Source organism: Penicillium pulvis (assembly GCF_028828015.1).
Source record: "Penicillium pulvis strain IBT 33274 chromosome Unknown contig_10_segment0_segment0, whole genome shotgun sequence".
Classification (NCBI taxonomy): domain Eukaryota; kingdom Fungi; phylum Ascomycota; class Eurotiomycetes; order Eurotiales; family Aspergillaceae; genus Penicillium; species Penicillium pulvis.
The window spans coordinates 1086151-1105110 of NW_026643071.1; the positions used below are offsets into that span (position 1 = coordinate 1086151).

Genomic DNA, 18960 nt, shown 5'->3' on the forward strand with positions numbered 1-18960 from the left:
GTACGTATCCTTAGTATATCGGAATCAGTTGCCTTCCGGGGACGATCCCCGTGATTTGTCCACGCTCAGTCCCCGTATCTCCACGGTTCGTATGTATTTCTCCACACGTCCATGTTGACTGTGGCAACAATTGAGGATTTCTAAAGAACCAAAGGACCTAATAAGGTTGGGATGGGGAGTGCGGGGATGGCAGTGCGGTTGACTCTGTCTCTGGAAGGGAACCGAGCCCGTGCCACTGTTGAGGGTGAGGTGGAGCATGGTTTTGTCGAGATTTCTCCCGACGAGATATATAAAGTATGCTCAATCTATGAATGTGCATGTTTCTGTGTTCGCACTAGACTCTTTCGTTTCACGGTTTGTGTCTTCAATTGCGCATTTCCTTCACGCTGGACCATACGATGCCTTCCGCTTTAAACCAGTCCAATGGCAGCCCACTGTAGGTGTCAATACCAGCATAACACGGTCATTTAAAATATTGCAATTACGTGGCTGAACCCCCAACAGTTCTCTTAAGGTCATTGGCCACAATGCGGGAACGTCCATGGACGGGGTCGACCTCGTTCATGTCCATTTCACCCAGGATAGCCCGACAACGCCGTTAAAGATGCAGCTCCTGCACTATGGAGAATATCCGATGCCTAAAAAACTTAAGGCACGGGTCATGAGGCTCATTAAGGAGAACATCACAACGCCCGAGGAATTAGCTATCGTCAACATCCAGCTAGGCGAGGTCATTAGCGACGCCGTCAATTGGTTTGTGCAGAAGAACGATCTCGTCATGGCAACGGACGTCGACCTGATTGGTGGTCAGGGCCAGACTATCTGGCACCTACCGCTGCCGGAGTTATTTGAGGGCAACCAAATCCGGGCACATCTCGACATGGCTGAGATTGCCATCATAGCCGCTAGCACTGGCGTCACCTCGCTTGGCAATTTTCGGGTGTCAGAAATGGCTCTCGGCCGGCAAGGCTGCCCACTTTTCGCGGCTCTCGATTCCCTCCTTCTAAGCCACCCGACGCTCAACCGCGCTGTGCAAAATATTGGCGGCATCGCAAACTTTTCAATTCTACCTCGAGGCGCTGTCGAAGAATGTTATGACTTCGATACCGGGCCTGGCAACGTCTTCATCGATGCGGCCGTGCGGTACTTCACCGGCGGTCAACAGGAATATGACAAGGATGGTGCAATGGGCTTGAAGGGCAGTATTGACCAGTCTGTTGTAGATAAAGTGCTCCAAGGACCATACTTCGTGCATGATATACCGAAGACTACTGGCCGAGAGACCTTTGGAGATCGGATGGCGGAGGATATCTGCGACGAGATGCTGAACCGTTAAGTTTGACTCCTCTAATCAAGACAGGGTTTTTGGCTGACAAAACGTGGCACTGCAGGCGGAGCTACGCCTGAGGACTGTGTTGCCACCATAACTCGCATCACAGCCAAGTCCCTGGCCGATGCCTACGAACGCTGGGGTCCACCTGGGGGCGTAGACGAGATCTACATGGGCGGTGGTGGATCGTTCAACCCCAACATCATCAATTACCTGAAGCAGCGCTTGCCCAACACTCGCATCGTCCCCATCTCTGAGATTGGGATCCCCATCGGCGCGAAAGAAGCTCTCGGATTTGCACTGCTGACGCTCGAGTGCTTCGTCGGACGACCCATGATTGTGCCCAAGAGGACCGAGTCGGACCGTCCAGGGGTGGTAGGCCAGATCCAGCCGGGCAAGAACATGCATCGCATCCGACAGCATGTCGCTAAAGTGAGTTGAACTTCCCCGTCCCGTTTAGAGCTAGCCAGGCACCGTACTGGAAACCCTGACACTGACATCGACGGCAGTTTTGGGGAGACTTTCCTGAGGAGCAGGTGAAATGCACAACAGAGATGATTCTTCTCCCTTCTCAGTGCAACAAGTAGCCTACCGCGGTGGGAGTTTACTCATTGGCGATGGTGGCGGCTTCATACCTACGATCAGTCATTGCTTATGCTAAGATAATAGCTGCGCTCAATGTAATGCAAAATAGTAGCGATGAATTGTGTTCTTTCGTCACTATCCCAGTAAGTCACCTACTATAGAGGGCGGTCACATAACCTCTAACATATATAAGATTAGTATACTAATAACCTGGGATATCTATAATAGCTTTCGTGTAGTCTATCTCTACATATTAGTAGGAAGGCATTTTACATTCATAGTATAGCCTAATCAATACTAAGTGAAGGATATAAAGAAATGGATAACTGTAGTGATTCCCCTCAAAATTTCAACAAAGCCACTTCTGCTGTAAATGCTGAAATTAAGGTGAGGAATGTTCAGGTGGTTGAAGAGGTACCTGAATTGCCCTGGAGAGGGTTGAAAAGAGCGGCGAGCCGCCCACGGTCATACAAACGCCGTAAAATGTTTTTGTTCATCTATTCTTGATTTTGCTTCGTCGAGAAAAACTGTTTTGCCGCCCTACTCTGCACCCCCTTTACCTGAACTCCTAAAGCTCCTATATTCTTCAACCGAACACCCTACACAACCTGAAGCGGTGACATTTCTCTTCACTACTGATATGTTGATATAGTCACAACTCTTTGGTCTGGCCTTCTCAATATTAGGATAGCGTTCTTCGAAAAATACCGCCTAGTAGCCCGTGATACATTTAGGTTTTACCCGGTTGGGCTATCATAGCTGTTGAGCTTCTTGACGGGAAGGGATTATCTATCCACCCAAAAGCGCTTAAGATTCTACCTTAAAGCCTGGCTCGTTCGGGACATTATGTGGGCGAACGCTAGTATCCTTACTGCCAGTTCAAATTCATACTTGGTCTGCGCATAAAGGAAAGAGAAAGTGAGTAAGGATTTTCTCGCCTCGCTTGGGGCTGGATGTATGTGCACCGAGCATCTTATTCGACGTTGTCAGAGATCATGTGTCTGCCTCTGTAGCCCTGGAGATAGATCAGGGATTCTCCCTTTTCACCCTTTCTTCTCTCGTCAACAACCACAATACCACATTGTTATGTCTCCTATTTCTCCTCCAGCGCCCCACACTATTTGACATAATTCGTAAACTTCAATAAAACGGAAAAGTGTAGGGCTCAAGCGGTATATGCTTTGTGAGCAGCAGGCTCCTCTGATGGGAGCCTAAACAATACTTTAAACAGCCTACCAGTAATGCGCAGTATATAGAGACCCAGCGTGACAATTGTCACCCAGCCCAAACAAAGGCAAAAAAGTAAAACTTTAGGCGATACCCAACCAAACTGCTTGACAGGGTCGAAGCCAAGGTCATGTTTAGCCTTCTCCATACTCTCCAGGGCCTTTTGCACGTCCATATTTGGCTCATCTTTTGAATCATTCTCCATTGTGATCATCGTATCGCCAAAGGCATCGTGTACAAACATCGCGCCACAGATCATTGTGAAGAAGAACATAATCACTAATTTCCAAATGACTTCATACATCCAGCCACAGCAGAACAGAATCGTAGCGAGTGCCTCACGGCGCGACTGGCGGTGGTGCGCGCTAGTCAAGCGATATGCCATGGAACCATCTCGAGGGTATTCCTGGAAGACCACAATGAAGCGGCAAACCAGGTAGGTGAGGAGGCTAGTGGAAAGAAATGAATCGAGAAAGTGCCATGCATTGTCCGTGAATTCCAGGGCGGTAAAGCCCAGAGCGGCGATTATCCAAAGGCTGAGCAAACAGATAGTAAAGGTTTTGTGGGCACGGAGGCCAAGCGTAGCCAGCGTGGGCGACATGGGAAATTATGGGTTTTGTTCCAAATATTGCCGGGGAAGATGAGTAAAGTGGAGAGAAAATATCGAGAGACAGAGCGAAAGTACTGAGGTTGACACGTCTCGTAGATTTTCCTTGGTTTATATAAACAGCGGACCTGTGAATACAGAGCCTAGTCAAATTCGCCGTTTCGAGTTTAGCGCCTCAAAACGACACTCTGTAGCCTAAAGCACTAATCCTCTTATCTACCTGAGGTGCCACTCGAACCAACGCCGAGCCTGCAGTGATCAAGCCGCAGCGGCATGATAAGCATCTCATGTCGACACTTTTACTTCCTTTTGAAGGTAGTGGTTATTTATTATGCTACAAAGCCATACAGGTCTCCCTCTAAGATACGCCTCGCTTGATTATGATTCCGTCCGCTCTAAATCCTGAAATTTTCGATACAGGCTTGACGCCGCGTATTGCGCCGCGTCATGCTCGTCCGAAAAAAACATTGCACAGTTCTAGGTACACTCCTAGTCTCACAGAATAATTAGCGTCAGTGTAGCAACAGATAATGTAACGTTCACCTGGGAAGCTATCGTTGTCGTTGGTATCTTCGGTCTGTGTGCCCCCCGTCGATGAATATTCAAAAGAAGAGCCTTGTGATAGTGCCCGCCGTTGATGAATATTCAAAAGAACAACCCAATGATAGTGGCCAGTAGAAAATATAGAAAAGAATACCACAACCCTCCCAGTGTTGGTTACCGCTGGATCCTAATTCAGCATCTAACCTAAATCGCCTGACTACGAGTATCAAAATAAGGTATAACTCTTGATAGGATACCTTGCTCTGATGGTCCTGATATCTAGGCTTCTTGAGTCTTTATTGAGTCTCGTGTGTCTTTTAGAATTCACGGAGCTCACTTTTCCAGTGGCATTACAGTCGTCATAGCATCAATAGACCCGATTGAATAGGTACACCACGCTATAATATTCTCCTCTATTCTGCCGAGAAAAATTCGATATTATACAAAAGTTTGACTCTGACATCGTTGGTCCACCCCCAACAGATAGTAAATACGATGAAGATGATTCGTAAAGCATGGAAGGTCTAATGCCTTAACAAAACTCTCAGCTAGACCCCGCCGTGCAATGCACGCTTTGGAAAATGGTCCCACTGTACCCTCTACTAATAATTCGGTAAATTGAAAACAAGCGAGAAATCAGCCGCAAAGTTGCTGCCTACTGCTTCTGATAAGCTTTGACTTTCTTTGGTTTAGATCAGCGGTCGGGCCGCAACAAGCCGCCGGGCGCGCGGTTCTGTCCGCAAAAAGCGGGTCTGTGGCAGTCGGGATACTTGGGGAAGGAAATGTGTCAATTTAATGGTAGAATAGCTCGCTACGAACACCTAAATATGAAAGTCTTATACATGTTTAGTATATAGATTTTGTAGTATGGAATTAGGCACTGTCTAAGTGGAAGGTTGCGTGAAAGTGTAAACATCCATGGATAAATAGCGCCTGGTCGTCCCCTCAAATTCAAATCAGGATATTTCATCTCCAATTTCCACACACACAACCTATCTACCTGCACACCCTGACATAACCCGTGGATATGAATAATTCTCCACTCAAACCGTTTAAGTACGATCTTGTGATCCCCCCAAGCGAAATGATGATAAAGACCACGATACACTATGTCACCCTGATGCGTGCTGGGTTTGACAAAGGCCACCCCTCTTCTGGGAGCCTCTTTCCGCTCATTCAATTGACATCAAACTCGCAAATATGAAGGCGGCCCTTCATGCCGGTGCCAACCCAAATGAAATGGACCACGAACCCGATAATCGTCGCAGTTACGGCCGCCCGCTCCATTGCGTTGCTCACGGCAACGGTCCAGCGGATTTCATGAAAGAGAACATTCCGCTCACTAAGCTACTACTCGAATATGGTGCTGATCCCTATCTGCCAGGCCCAAAGACCGCACAGGTCTGGGCTTCGCTAGGAACTCCATTATGCCACGTGGAGCAGTTGGCCACTTTACCTAATCAGGGTTTGAACCAACTACTTGAGTGTGGCTTCTGCCAGGAGGCCTATCAGATTATGGAAAAGGCTGCCGATGACTTGGATTCCAAGTAATTGGTGAAGTTATCTTTCGGTGACTCTGGCCTAATATTATATTAAAGGTCAGGCACACCCCATTGAGTTAGTTCTGTCTCCTCAAAAAGACTAGATACAGAACGGAGCCAATTCCTCCACTGCTGACGCTACGCAAGAAATGGCACGCTCATCAATTTCCAATATGGGTCGGGGTCGCATCCCCAGGGAGCCATCCATATTGAAGTACATGTTTTTTCTTAGCACCTGTTCAAGTACATACGACCATAGGGTGTGGAGAACAGGGCTTCCCGTCCGCTCAGCCGTACTTAAGCCACACGCCGGTTAGTTAGTAGTATGGTGGGTGACCACATGCGAATCCTGACTGTTGTATGTTTTTGTTTTTCGTTTAGTCATTTATTTTTGGTAGACACGATGGACGGAATTGCTCTTCGGCCCCTTCACCCCCTTTAGCCCTTTTACCTGAATGCCCTTGCACAGTACTATTCTACATTGAATATTCTGTATGCCCTGAACGTGTCGTTCCTATACCATCTTGATTTTTCGGCAGGCGTGTTGTTATGATCACAATTCTCTCGTAGTAGTTTCTACTAGTTGACTCGTTCCTCTTAGGATTCGAATGACGACATGGAGAAGAAGGGCCGCCTTGGAGATTCAAACTTGTTATTGGATATAAGCAACTACGGCGAGCGTATTAGTAAAATCCACAATAGTAGAAATAAATGTCCGTATAGAAACTTTCCGGCCGGCGCGACGCACTACCCGCATGTAGATTGGATTGTGTTTGATCTGACTCAATTCTTTAGCAACTACGCCGTCGTACATCATTGCTGTGGAAACCAACGAATGTTGCTATTCGCACAGCCCATCACTATTTCGGAAATTCTCAAATAATCTTCAAGTTGAGCTATTCAGTAACAGAAGAATGAGAAGGGAATAAAGATATAGTCTAATCCTCGCAGTTAAGACTCCAAGGCAATCGCTTTGCAAAGAGCAAGCCAAGGCCAGTTCTAGCTGAAAGGCCTCAGCCAACTGGGAAGAAAGAAGCAGGGTAGCAAAATAAAGGGAGGGTTAATCTGTTACATTCATAACTTCGGGGGTGGGTACAAGCATCCACACCGCCTTGGTCGCTTTTTGATAAGGACATCCATTTCCCGATCTCCCGTCTATTTGCGTTTATCCCTCACTATATACAATTTCTCAGCTATTGGACCTCCAAGAAAGTCATCTCACAATGGTGAGAACTACAAATGTGACCATTTCGAGTGAAATAGAGAAAGGCAGTATCGAATATGAGCCGTTCGTAGAATGGTTAACGCCGATCAGAGGGCGTGCTTTCATTTCACATGAAAGCGAGCGTGAGGTCAAACTAGGGGGAACTTTTGGACTTTTAGTTCGCCGAGATCTTATTGGCGCATCTTTCTTTGAGAAAATGGAGCCACCCTCCTCCGAGACCATGCAACTTGCTTGTGACCTATTTGATCGACACGGGCGCCTAAAGTATGAACTCATGTATCATCCTATTCGGAAGGGACTGGGTATTTGGCAAGGCGAACTTTCCCTGGGCAACTTTTTGATTATTGAATCCGTGTCCGTGATGAAAGACCATCGTCGCCGAAGCGTTGGACGGGAAATGGTGATGAACATGATCCAAAAGGCTATAGCACTCAATGATGACATTCGGTTTATATTTGCCTATCCAACCTGCTTGCATGAAGGGGAAGACCTTCAGGACCGTGCGGGAATGACTAAAAAGGAAAGATTTGAAATGGCGCGCGCCCAGGCCACGGTTGCCATTTGCTTCTTTAGGGCTTTGGGTTTCCGGCGAGTAGGGTTGACCAATTGGTTCGCTTTATCAAGCAAAGATGCCAATCACATTTCGCGAACCATAACAGCCGAGAATGACATAGATCCCCCTGAAATTGAGCAGTGGGAAAGCGACTACGATTCGGATGACCCTCAGCCCGAAGTCCCCAAGACGCGAACGATATTACATAGCGGATCGATCCACGAAGATGGGAACTTCAACTTCAGCGGGGCCTCATTGTCGTCAGCCATGAATGCAGCCACGGCTTTTGTCGACGACAAAAGAAAACGTCAAGATACTCGAAGCAGGCTTATTAGAAATCACCCGATTCATCATTCCTTTATGACTCTTTCCGATGCAGAGTGTCTGGAACTTCTTCTGGAACAGGACCGTGACAACGAGTCGCGGGAGAGACTCGCCAGAACGACGGATGACCGAGGGAATACCCTCCTTCATATGGCAGCCTGTCACTTCATGCCAAATTCTTTGATGTGGATCTTGAAACTCGCCATTGAAGGCTGGGACGCCAAAGAATGTCGCAACATACAAGGGTACACCCCTCTTGAAGCCTTACAGTCAAAATTGGAGGAGGGTCGCCTTGGGAAGTATTACGGGCAGCGCTTCATATTTCAAGCAGATCAATTTGATGGATATGATGAAAAGGCAACAGCATGCCTGCTTGCCCTTGAGGGACATGATAATGAAACCCCCGAAAGCATGAATCGATTACGTTTTGGCTGCAGCTGTGGTTTGTGTTTAGGGGGTTTTCTAAGTCGTCGCATGATTGAAAGTCTTCAACTGGGCTCTGAAAGTATCCTCAGTCAACTTGGAAACACAAAAGTTGCTCAAAGCCATCGACTTTGGTATAAACTAAATCGAGATCTCCTTGAGAACATACCTCAGAATGTGAGAGGCATGTTTAGACAAAGCAAGGTGTTGCAACGAGGATTTCGAGCCTTTTTTATAACAATCCTTCAATGTTTGCAGAGCAAAAATATCCCCACAGAAGAGAACTTGATGGCAATCTATCGGAAATCTCGACTGTGGCCGCAAATGTATGCTTTCTATTTTGCTCCGGGTGGTAGCATTGAAGTCGCTACGAACCTTATGCTGGATTTTGCGAAACAACAATTCCAAACAACAATTGTGGGCAGCCACCAGAGATATGACTCGCAAACATCAGACTCTCCATCATGCAGGAATGACTACGAGTTCGAATTGGTGAGACGACAATGTTCAAATGTTGCAAGTGCAATGGCTTCAGCGCAGTCATCTCAGGTATGCATCACTGATCGTATGAAGTAAGTTCATCTATAGTGGTTTACTTTTGATCTTGAGAACAGAAGGGAAATTTGGTAGGGGTTAGCTGCTAACAGCCTTCGTCGCAGACTTCAGGAATCATGGCTGCCTCAGCTTTCACGCTTGATGAAGACTACCGGGTTCTCAAATGGCTGGAATTAACTCCATACATCCATTGTGTGTCTTTTCAGGGACTTTGTATCCCTTACATGATTTTACTCGAACCCTTCTATAAATTCTCTGGTTTTCGCGGACAAGACCTTCCCAAAATCAGACGGTGTATCAACAAATGGAATCAGACTACCGATCTCGAGCTGTATTAGTTCGGCTCCATCACTATCATCGCCAGAAAATAATGTATGGCATTCCGGAACATCTTCTGCGTTATAGATTAGATACACCGAATTGCAGGTTTGAAAGAATGGGTGAAGTTTAGAGTGCTTACCATTCGGGAAGGCGACGAAGAATTGTACTCTAGGTCGACGAGTGAAGAGAAATGAGTTGTCAGACCGTCTAACAACAACCAGGCAGAATACAGAGATATTGCACTCGTACTCAAAAAGAAAAGAGTATATCGTACTTGCAAGATTTTTAATTTTTTTAGCAGCTGCAGTCGCGGTGAACAGGTTTCCCAGACACATGAGCAAGTCTTCTGACTCATTGATAGCGTTCTCATAGTAGATGATGGAGAGGTCCAAGAATGTCTGATTGTAGACGTTCAGCAAGCTGCAATCAATTTGAGGCCCATATGGCCCGTGAAGGATCATTTCTATGGACTTTAAACAGCCCTCTCGTGCAGCGATATGCAAAGCTGTATCGCCGGGAAATCTTGCAGATAATCGGTCAACTTGAGCGTTCAAAAACTGTGGCTCATGGAAATTGCGAAGAACGTGATCCAGGACCTTTCTGTTGCTCTCCGCAGGAATGAACGTTTCACTGGCAATCCGGGCGCCATTTGCTTGGGGGCTGACTGCAGAGTGAAAGGCAGTAAAGAAACTTTGCCGCCCGTGACTTTGGTGAACCTCACATCTCCAAAAAAGGTCATCTCTAGAAGATGGCGAAAGGACCAATGTTGCTAGACTGAGAAGTGTGTCTACTCTGTCGTTGGCAATGGGAGAAGTGGCATCAAGAGAAATTACTTCAGCTAAGAGCGACAACCCTTCGAACATGAAATCACAGTCTCCATGCAAACACAATAGGACTGCAGTTCTCAGATTCCCCGCAAGAAGACTCACCATTAGTGGAATGGTAAAGTTAGGGCGGCCAGTGTTGGTGACTATGTTCCGAGCAGAAGTTGATGATGGCGATGTGGAACAAGCCAATTCAACAAGAGAAGACACGTAATGTTCGTTATCGGACATGTTGCAAACTTTTGCCAGAGCATCTAATATTTGTTCATCATCATCAAGGTGCAGATCATCTTTGTGAGTAACCAAGAAGTCAAAAACATCTTTATTTGAGTACTGTATTGCAGTTCCAATGCACTCAATGAATATTCTTGTGTTGGATGGCCGGTAAATTCCACCGTCGCGGTTCCAGATAAAGCGGAGCAGTGGAAGGTTGTTCACCTCGCAAATTAGGACAGTTGGGTTAATGGATTGACCTGATACCTCTCGGCTGATTTCAAGTAGGCTGGAACCATAACGCATCAATGTTGCGACTGTCATCAACTGAGCATCCTGCACCCGCCACCCATGTGTCAAGGCAATCCTCATAAGGTCCTCCTTGGGCCTGTTCAAGGCATGCAATAACGGAGACGCTCTAATGTTCGGGCCGACCAGTCGGAGCTCATTGAGTTTCCCTCGCATTAGTTGAATGTCTTTACATGATGCCAGCAAAATCTCAACGATATCAAATCGGTATTTCGTAATAGCACTTTCGAGAGGGGAAGAGTCGATATACACGTCGTTGGTAAAGTCCTGCGGAACAAGCCTTTGATATGCAAAGATATTTGCCCCCCAATCTAGCAAGCTGTTAATAGCTTGGATGTTTCCAGCAATCACAGCCCAAAGAAGCGGTGTTCCAGCTTCCACATCAAACCGCCCATCGATGCCTTGCCGATAAGTATCTCCTTGTGAACAGTGGGCTTCTAAGATTGCACCATTCGTTAAGAGTAGTTTTGTCACCCGTGGAATATGCCTGTCTTCAAAAGCACCGAGAAAGTGCAATGGGTGTATATCACGGTATGTAGCAATTGTCGGGTCTGCTCCGAGTTCAAGGAGTAGTTCAACAACATCAGCGTGCCCACACCGGCATGCGGTAACTAGAGGGGTTTCCCCTGCTCTGTCCGTCATGTTGAAGTGTCTCGGAGGAAGTCTGCAAAGGCGTTTCAAGCTGTCAGATTGACCGTGTGCTGCAAGGTTGTGAATGAAGTAAGGTGGGACATCATAGCCAGAAGGTATCGCTCTCAATAGTAGCTCTGTATCGGACCACAGTGCGTCTCGGAAAAATGACCCCTGGTATTCAAACCGAATCAAGCGAGAGATCTTCAGATGATGCGATGGATCAAGCAGTCGTAAGCGTTGCATGGCTGTTAGGCTGCCTTTCATAGAAGCTTGGGATAGCCATTCCACTTCCGTTTCAACGCTTTCCGGCATCGCACTACCAAAGGCATAATGAAGCCTTCCAGCTACGCTTTGCGCGTGGTGATATCCAGACGCAGCCGCAAGATGCAGACAGTGTAGGGCAGTAGAGATGGGCGAGGGCTTAGTCTTCCATGTATCTGGATAACACAAAATCATGACAGAATATTCAAAACTTGCCAAGACCCGTCTTGTTTCGCTTTCTTGAACGGAGTCTGCTACATTCCTCAGTTGCTTAGTAATTTCTCTTCGAACAGAAACGGGCAGATATGATGTGTATTTTTCGTTCATCGATGCCTATTCATAGATCACGATTTGGTTAGGTACTCTGTTCAGCCGAACGCTATAGAAGCTTTTGATGGAAGCCCTTAAACTTACTCGGAATACCATTTCATCTTTTTTTATCCCAATCAGTCTTGTTCTCTCGTGTTTGCGCCTACACTTGGTTAATACGGCCTTTAGACAAATTCATGTTGAAATACACACCCCCATGCTTTGCAGATATCCCACATGTGAGTTACTACCTTAGCACGCTGTGACTTGATGAATGCAGAAGGACTATTTATGCGACGTTAGATATGAGCTGAAGTTATTTGTAATTTTTGACTTACCCCTTCCTCTTTGACGGTTTCCCTTTGCGGTGAAATAACTTGGGATATAATGGGCATTTTTGTGGAAAGCTCGCTATCATCCCAAATTTCCAGATAAAACGTAACTCTCTGAAAGGGTTGGTGGTGCTTGAGATGACGTCGTTTATTTCTCGGAGATTCAGCTCCAATTTCATGGACTGCCTGTGTTGCAGTGATTCTTCGAGACCGATCATGATAGAAACATCATTCTCCAGCTCTTCACGAGCTGCTAGGTTGATTTGGGATAGGTCATGTAGTTCCAAGCGCAGGACTTGCTGAAGAGCCCTCACAATATGACACATTGATCCTATTCGCATCATAGGCTCTCCACACGTCATCTGATCAATGAGATGGCTGAACATATTTTCACATCGTTCATTTTGCAGTGTCATCTTCTCGAATGGATTCCAATTTCCGCTGATGTCCTCAGGTACTTTTTGTCGTTGAGACATCATTTCAAACCGCGCTTGTTTCATGAGATCGGTTTGTTTGTTCAACCAATCCCATACACTTTGTTGGCGCTTTCGCTCCAGAGCTTCCTTTCCGAATGCCTTGCGCGCCGCTTGGGTGGATGGTAGAATCCGTTCGTCGCGGTTGAGCCAGCCATTCAATTCTCCTCGGCGTTTGTATTGTGTCAGATTCTCTTGGTCCGAATCAGATGCGGCGAGTAGCTTGTCCAAAATGAAGGGGCCTCTGACCAAGAATAACAGGGTAATCGCCAATGCGAATATGTCAGCTTTCAGCAGGCCTTGTTCGCTGAATTCCGCCTTGTGATCAAGACATTCGGGAGCAGTAAATGCAGGCGTGCCAATAAAAGCCTTCCTGGGAAATTGATCATGGTCAATAAATGTTGAAGACCCAAAGTCCGCTATCTTAGCCACGAATCCTTGATGCTTATCCTTGAAGACCAATACATTCTGCGGTTTGATGTCGCCATGCACAATGCCAGCCAAATGCAGAGCCTCAACTCCCTTTGCAATATCGATGCAGAGGCCGAGGCGCCTGCGCATGGAAGTCTTTTCATGGAATAATCGATAGAACGCGTCAAGATCACCCAACGAGGTGCCCTCAAGGACCAGGTTTGGGATCACATGATCAGTATCTACATCAACAGTTCTCCAGCAGCAGCCAAGGATTTTGACAATATTTTTGTGTTTTGTAATAGATTTGTGGTTAAGGATTCGATATTCATTCATCATCGATGCGAAAATTTGTCGCTTCTCATACAACTGCAGATTCTGGTCGAGTATTGGTGTCTTGACAGCTATTAGTTGAGGGAGCGCAATGTCGGCAATCCCCTCTGGCAAAACTCGCTGAAACTTCTGTCGGTTTATTAGAGAGACTGAGAAGTATGACCCCTTCCGTCGTTTATCGGACAATTGGATGTTGCTTGGGCTGATATGAACCATGTTTATCAATAGTGCCATCAATCCCGCCCTTTCAATCAATTGAGATACTAGGGATGTGAAGGAAATGATGTCGTAGTGCTCATTGTCAACTGCAACTTCAAGGTCATTCTGCTGTTCGACACTCGTCTCAGCAATGTCGGAGTACGAAGTAGCAGAAGAAGAACTTCTAGAATTGTAGTCGGAAGAATCCATGATCAAGAGGAGAAATTTGAACGAGGAGGTTCTTCCCAGCTTTCAGCATGTAAGCGCCAACGTCACAACGTGGTATGCGGAATCCCAAAATTTGAAGCAGCAGGTACTTTTGCACCTAGCAACACACGCTAGCAGTCTTCACGTGACCCGAACACGTTGGCCCCTTTGCTGTGTTATCCCTTTTAGTGTGTTATCCCTTTTAGTGTGTTATCCCCTTTGCTGCGTTGGCACAACCCACATCAAACACTCTTGATTTGCTTGGGACGGTGATCCGGACAGTGATCGCGACTGTTTTCTGTTTTCTGTTTACCTTGAGCAAATACCCAACACTGCAGTACTAAGCTTATCGATGGCTGAAGCTCATGTCAACACTCTGTTTGGCGCTGCGGGGTTCTTAGGTCAGCTAGTTCAAAATACATTAAGCGCATTTGAACTATGGGACAAAGTCGAAAAGGCGACTGAGTCGGCCGATCGATACATTGTTCGACTTCAATTTTTGCGCGCCAGACTACACTGGTGGACACTGTGCTGGGGCCTTTTGGATGATGAAACATCTCCTTCAGTAGTTGCAGATCCTCGGTTTGAAATTTATTCAGCTACTGTCGCAAATTATCTGCAACTCATTTCAAAGACACTGCGAAACCTAACTGCATGTGAAGACACTGCTTCAGTTTTCAAAAGGTTATACACTGCAAATGCCTCAAGTAGCCTCAGCAGATTGGTTATGCTGCTTAAACCTCTATCAAATTTGCAAAGCACTGGAACCGAAAACGTGAACAACGATGCATCAAATCTCAGAGAACGTCTCGAATGGGCTTTACAGAACGGCAAGGCCATGGAAAACTTGAAACTACTTTCTGTCTTGATTCAAGATCTGGAGGGGTTTCTTCCTGCTCCCGACTCCGACCTGAATGGCACAATTCTTGTCAACCCAGCGCTTAGAGCTAGTGCCTTGAAACTGAGGTGGTTGAGTCGTCAATCAGATTTTGACGTTTTCACCATATCTATTGCTGAGCTCAAGGCGACAAGTCTGAGCCAAGTAAATGAGTTCAAGCTTTCCCCACTCGACAAATCATCCAGACTTACTGGCAGCTTAGATGATCTGGGGGAAGTTCGAGCGGGCGCCCCTTACTTAGCAAAGTACAATGGAGTCGCAGTCCTTGTGGGCAGAAAGCAAGTTCCCATTATGACTGATCATACGGTTCTGCGAGCCCGCATTGAAAAATTGGTACGAATGTTGAGTTCCTCACAAAATATCAAAGAGCTCAGAACGCCTCCCTGCTTGGGATACATGTATACATCACCGGGAGAGGGCACGTTATCTCATACATCTGAGAGTTGCACTTATGAGATACTTTACTCCCTCGATGAGCAAAACTGTTATTCATTACGACATGCGCTGTTTAAAAAATGGAAAATCTCGCTCCGCACGCGATATGATATTGCTAGATCGCTCGCTCGATCAATTCTCTATCTGCACGCTGTTGAATGGCTTCACAAAGGAATCAGAAGCAGCAACGTGGTCTTCTCTACAAACAAAGACTTGCCCCGTGACTCCGAGAAATCTGAGAGCCCCAAATTTGCGGTGTCCGGCCTCCCTTACCTCGTGGGCTTCGAATATAGCCGGATTAACTCACGTGATGAAGGTACTGAAAAAACAATCGACACCTCGGATCATAATCTCTATCGACACCCAGACACCCAAGGCGAACCCAGCACCACCGACTCAAGCTTATACTTAGGGGAGAAAGGTCGCTTCACAAAAAACCACGACATATTTAGCCTTGGCGTGATACTTGTGGAACTCGGTGTCCTCAAGCCAGCTCATAAGATAGAAAGGGATCTTAAAGATCCCAAAAAGGACTATAAAAACGCAGAACTTGAAGATCGACCTCAGAAATTCAAGGAACATCTTCTAGAACTTGTCTCTGAGGTCGAAAATAACATGGGTCCTATATATGCAAATGTGACGTCTCAGTGCCTCGCGGCAAACTTCTACCGTCAAGATGTGACGATGGACCAAGAAGGTGCTGTGGCATTTTACAGGGATGTCATTGCTCAACTTGGAAAATGTAAAGTGTGATTACAATATATGGTGCTTGGCTTACCATCATACCTGGTCGTTCCTTTCCCTTCGGTTTTGATCATTTGTCCCCCAATTCAAAATGGGTCGGTCAAATGTATTTATTCAGATTATTCTTCTAGCTTTGATATGACATTAGAGGTCGCTTGGTACGTTATTTGCTCGTGATTGAGCGAGGCTTGAGAGGTGACCACGGACGGAGAAAGAAAGGTTACTTATAGCATCTTCTGTCAGAAGCGGGAAATGTACATTTTGCTGTACGGGCTGAATATTCGAGTGAAGAAAGTTCAGGTGGGTGAGAAATCGCCTTGAGCGCCCTGAAAAGAGCGGCGAGCTGCCTACCTATGCTATGACCGAACCTTGGACGCTAGGTGACGACGGTCATACTGATGCTGTTGAATATTTAGTTTTTATTTTCATTCTTTCTCTAACCATTTGCTTTTTTTTTTTTTGTTTGGGAGATATCAAGTAGACGCAAAAGACCTTTGTAGACTAGATGAGAGAAGTGGGCCCCGGGGTTTCGCCCGATAAAGATCTGCTCGCCGGTCCATCAAGAATCAGATCGGGCATCGGGGCAAGTCCGAAGCGGTTCATCCGCTTTCACCTCGCCCCCGCGATATATTCTGCCTCCATGCCCCTGGATTATTCCCTCTTGATAGGGCTTGTCTCATTCATCGATCTAAGTCCTTCTTCGCTCGAGTACCGATTCGAGGCTTCCGTCCCTGGCGTGTCTGTGTCGTCGATGCTCCAGAATAGAATACATCCGCACCATGTTCAAGCATTGACTGTAGAGAATCGTTCAGTTGAAGGATAGTGAGTCGGGAAGCTTGAGTGAAGTGAGAACTGATTCTGAACCTTGAAGAGACGTGTAACGACTTTCAACGAAGGGTGTATATAACCATTATTGTCCATTTCGCAAATTCCTGTTTTCATGTCCACTTGTCCTAAGAAACAAATTTGTAGAGACCCACCAGGTACTAAATGGACGCTTTTGACCATTTACCCTTGGCTCTGATCCGCGGGCCGTATACATACAACAGAAATGGAATCAAAATGAGAGCGACCGCAATAAACCCCAACAGACTGAATGCACAAGGAGTCCCTAATTTACGAGACATCGCATATGCAATAAGTGGAAAACATCCTGCAAGAATACTTGGAAGAAACGTATTGACTGCAACAGCACTGGCAGAGTATCTCTGGAATGTGTCAATCAGGTAATTCCATGCGGCTTGGAAAATGGTAAAAAAATCCAAGTCCTGTTGATACAGCACGTCAAATGGGGCCTAACCGAAAGAAATTCGGTCCGCTAGTCCAGCCCAATACAAACAAGCCCACAGCAAAAAATATTGAATCGATCATTATGGGTGCAAGTCGGGCTTCGGGAACGGGGCGATTGTTGTTTGCCTGAAATCGCTGACTGTAAAATGTCTGATTGACGATATTGACCACAGTACCAAGTAAGATGCCGACGAGAAGGGCTAGAAATGGCAAAGCTCCGACTAGCGCATTCCAACTGCGGAGCTCTTGAAACTCGATCGGGAATGAAGCTAAACTGAGGCAGAGGATGCCGTACACAAAAGACGCGTATGGAGCGACAGCAAAACATATCGGTGTCAATAATAGCTGAAATGGGCAAAAGATAAATTTGCTTCAAAGCTCACTCAATGTGGCATCCCAGTCTTCATGCTGGACATGAAGTGCCCAATCTCCTGACCGTAGGCGGAATTGACGGCTCTTGTAGACCAACAACGCCGGTGGAAAGCTTCCGCCCAAGAAAACAATCCCGAGGATGCACGAGAGTGCCATAATCATTCCAGTAATCTGCACTGTAGTTAGAACGCATATATTTTAAGTATGCTAGACTAAAACTCACATATTCAGTCCACTCCAAGTCAAGATTTGTCACTCCAATTGCCCCGCCCATGAAGGGGGAAATCACTGTTCCTGACACCAGGTGACACCAGGGTGAGCGCATACATTGTTACTGCGAGAGCACGGTACTTTGGAGTCCAAATGTCGGCTAGAACACCGCCGACATTTGTGGTGGGAGCGATCTGTACTACATCACCATCCATCGCCCGCGAGAAATATTCGACCGGATGATCCCAGACTTGGAGTCCGATGTTTGTGAAATGTCCAGTTCGGAGTTTATCTGCCGGTATGCGGCCGGTGAATGGAACCTTGTTGCCATTCCTGTGTTTCCTTCCAGGGCATTCCGTCATTGTAACATTGTGGTCAACTCGAACATCATATCAAAGCCATCCGATCTCAACGGGAAAAAGATAGGTGTTCAGGCCTACACTATGACAGTTGCTGTCTGGATCAGAGGCATACTGCAAGATGTTGGTGTCGATCTATCCACAATTACTTGGATCGAAGGAGACCTAGTCAAGCCTGGCTCTCACGGAAAAGCGAAGCCAAAGCCACTCCTCCGTCCGGTTTCCCGAATGCCGAATGAAAGTCTAAAGTCGCTCAGTCAACTCCTCCAAGATGGCGAAATTGCAGCCACTGTTGGTGCACATGCTCCGACGTGTTTTGGAGACGCAACTCACATTCAACGTTTATTCCCTAACGTCCGTGAGACCGAGAAGGAATACTATCAGAGAACCGAAGTATCTCCTATTATGCATCTCGTTGTCATCAAAAGAGACGTTGTGAAAAAGCACCCAATCGTCCCACAAAGTCTATACCAAGCAATGAATCAGTCTAGATACATGGCCCTAGATTCGATGAATTCGTTGTCTACTTACAGATATATGTTGCCGTTTCTCACGTCTGATTTAGACGAGATCAACGAGTCATTTGGTGGTGACCCTTGGCCTTACGGGATTGAGTCTAATCGTACGCCGCTGGAAGCACTAGTGAACTTACTCTTTGAAAAAGCTATGAATTCTCGCAGAGTTGCGGTTGAAGAAATATCTATTTCTGTGAATGGGCGATGGATATACAGACTTGGTATGTATTTATTAAAGGCAATTTACTAATAACAAAGCGATATCCAGGTAGTGGAAGCTTGCTTCAATTGAGCGATAATCTCTATCTTTGCTAATCAGATGATCCCCGAGTAGGTAGGAAGTCGCAAAAAAAAGTATTTCAGGAGTTATACTGCATAGTGATCAAGTTTGATGTGGGAA

The 18960-nt window shown here is 46.3% G+C and overlaps 8 protein-coding genes across 8 annotated transcripts; 5 read left to right on the top strand and 3 right to left on the bottom strand.

Moving 5' to 3' along the window:
• Positions 1 to 398: 398 nt before the first annotated feature.
• N7503_000433 (uncharacterized protein) lies at positions 399 to 1917 on the top strand (the record flags this gene model as incomplete). Its single annotated transcript, XM_057059994.1, has 4 exons — positions 399 to 436; positions 505 to 1331; positions 1392 to 1762; positions 1840 to 1917. The coding sequence occupies 4 exons, from the start codon at positions 399 to 401 to the stop codon at positions 1915 to 1917; spliced, it is 1314 nt and encodes a 437-aa protein (XP_056926917.1).
• Positions 1918 to 3080: 1163 nt separating this feature from the next.
• N7503_000434 (uncharacterized protein) lies at positions 3081 to 3743 on the bottom strand (the record flags this gene model as incomplete). Its single annotated transcript, XM_057059995.1, has 1 exon — positions 3081 to 3743. The coding sequence occupies one exon, from the start codon at positions 3741 to 3743 to the stop codon at positions 3081 to 3083; it is 663 nt and encodes a 220-aa protein (XP_056926918.1).
• A 1749-nt stretch (positions 3744 to 5492) lies between these two features.
• On the top strand, positions 5493 to 5843 carry N7503_000435 (uncharacterized protein; the record flags this gene model as incomplete). The annotated part of the gene is made up of 1 exon (XM_057059996.1): positions 5493 to 5843. One exon carries the CDS (start codon positions 5493 to 5495, stop codon positions 5841 to 5843), a length of 351 nt encoding a protein of 116 aa, XP_056926919.1.
• A 1213-nt stretch (positions 5844 to 7056) lies between these two features.
• N7503_000436 (uncharacterized protein) lies at positions 7057 to 9090 on the top strand (the record flags this gene model as incomplete). Its single annotated transcript, XM_057059997.1, has 3 exons — positions 7057 to 8535; positions 8617 to 8907; positions 9025 to 9090. 3 exons carry the CDS (start codon positions 7057 to 7059, stop codon positions 9088 to 9090), a joined length of 1836 nt encoding a protein of 611 aa, XP_056926920.1.
• Positions 9091 to 9143: 53 nt separating this feature from the next.
• Positions 9144 to 13740, bottom strand: N7503_000437 (ankyrin repeat and protein kinase domain-containing protein; the record flags this gene model as incomplete). Its single annotated transcript, XM_057059998.1, has 5 exons — positions 9144 to 9307; positions 9374 to 11807; positions 11889 to 11946; positions 11997 to 12068; positions 12122 to 13740. 5 exons carry the CDS (start codon positions 13738 to 13740, stop codon positions 9144 to 9146), a joined length of 4347 nt encoding a protein of 1448 aa, XP_056926921.1.
• A 349-nt stretch (positions 13741 to 14089) lies between these two features.
• N7503_000438 (uncharacterized protein) lies at positions 14090 to 15823 on the top strand (the record flags this gene model as incomplete). The annotated part of the gene is made up of 1 exon (XM_057059999.1): positions 14090 to 15823. The coding sequence occupies one exon, from the start codon at positions 14090 to 14092 to the stop codon at positions 15821 to 15823; it is 1734 nt and encodes a 577-aa protein (XP_056926922.1).
• Positions 15824 to 16800: 977 nt separating this feature from the next.
• Positions 16801 to 18048, bottom strand: N7503_000439 (uncharacterized protein; the record flags this gene model as incomplete). Its single annotated transcript, XM_057060000.1, is given in 5 exon segments — positions 16801 to 17109; positions 17154 to 17449; positions 17488 to 17647; positions 17700 to 17764; positions 17778 to 18048. 5 exon segments carry the CDS (start codon positions 18046 to 18048, stop codon positions 16801 to 16803), a joined length of 1101 nt encoding a protein of 366 aa, XP_056926923.1.
• N7503_000440 (uncharacterized protein) lies at positions 17959 to 18875 on the top strand (the record flags this gene model as incomplete). The annotated part of the gene is made up of 2 exons (XM_057060001.1): positions 17959 to 18781; positions 18829 to 18875. 2 exons carry the CDS (start codon positions 17959 to 17961, stop codon positions 18873 to 18875), a joined length of 870 nt encoding a protein of 289 aa, XP_056926924.1.
• Positions 18876 to 18960: the final 85 nt, after the last annotated feature.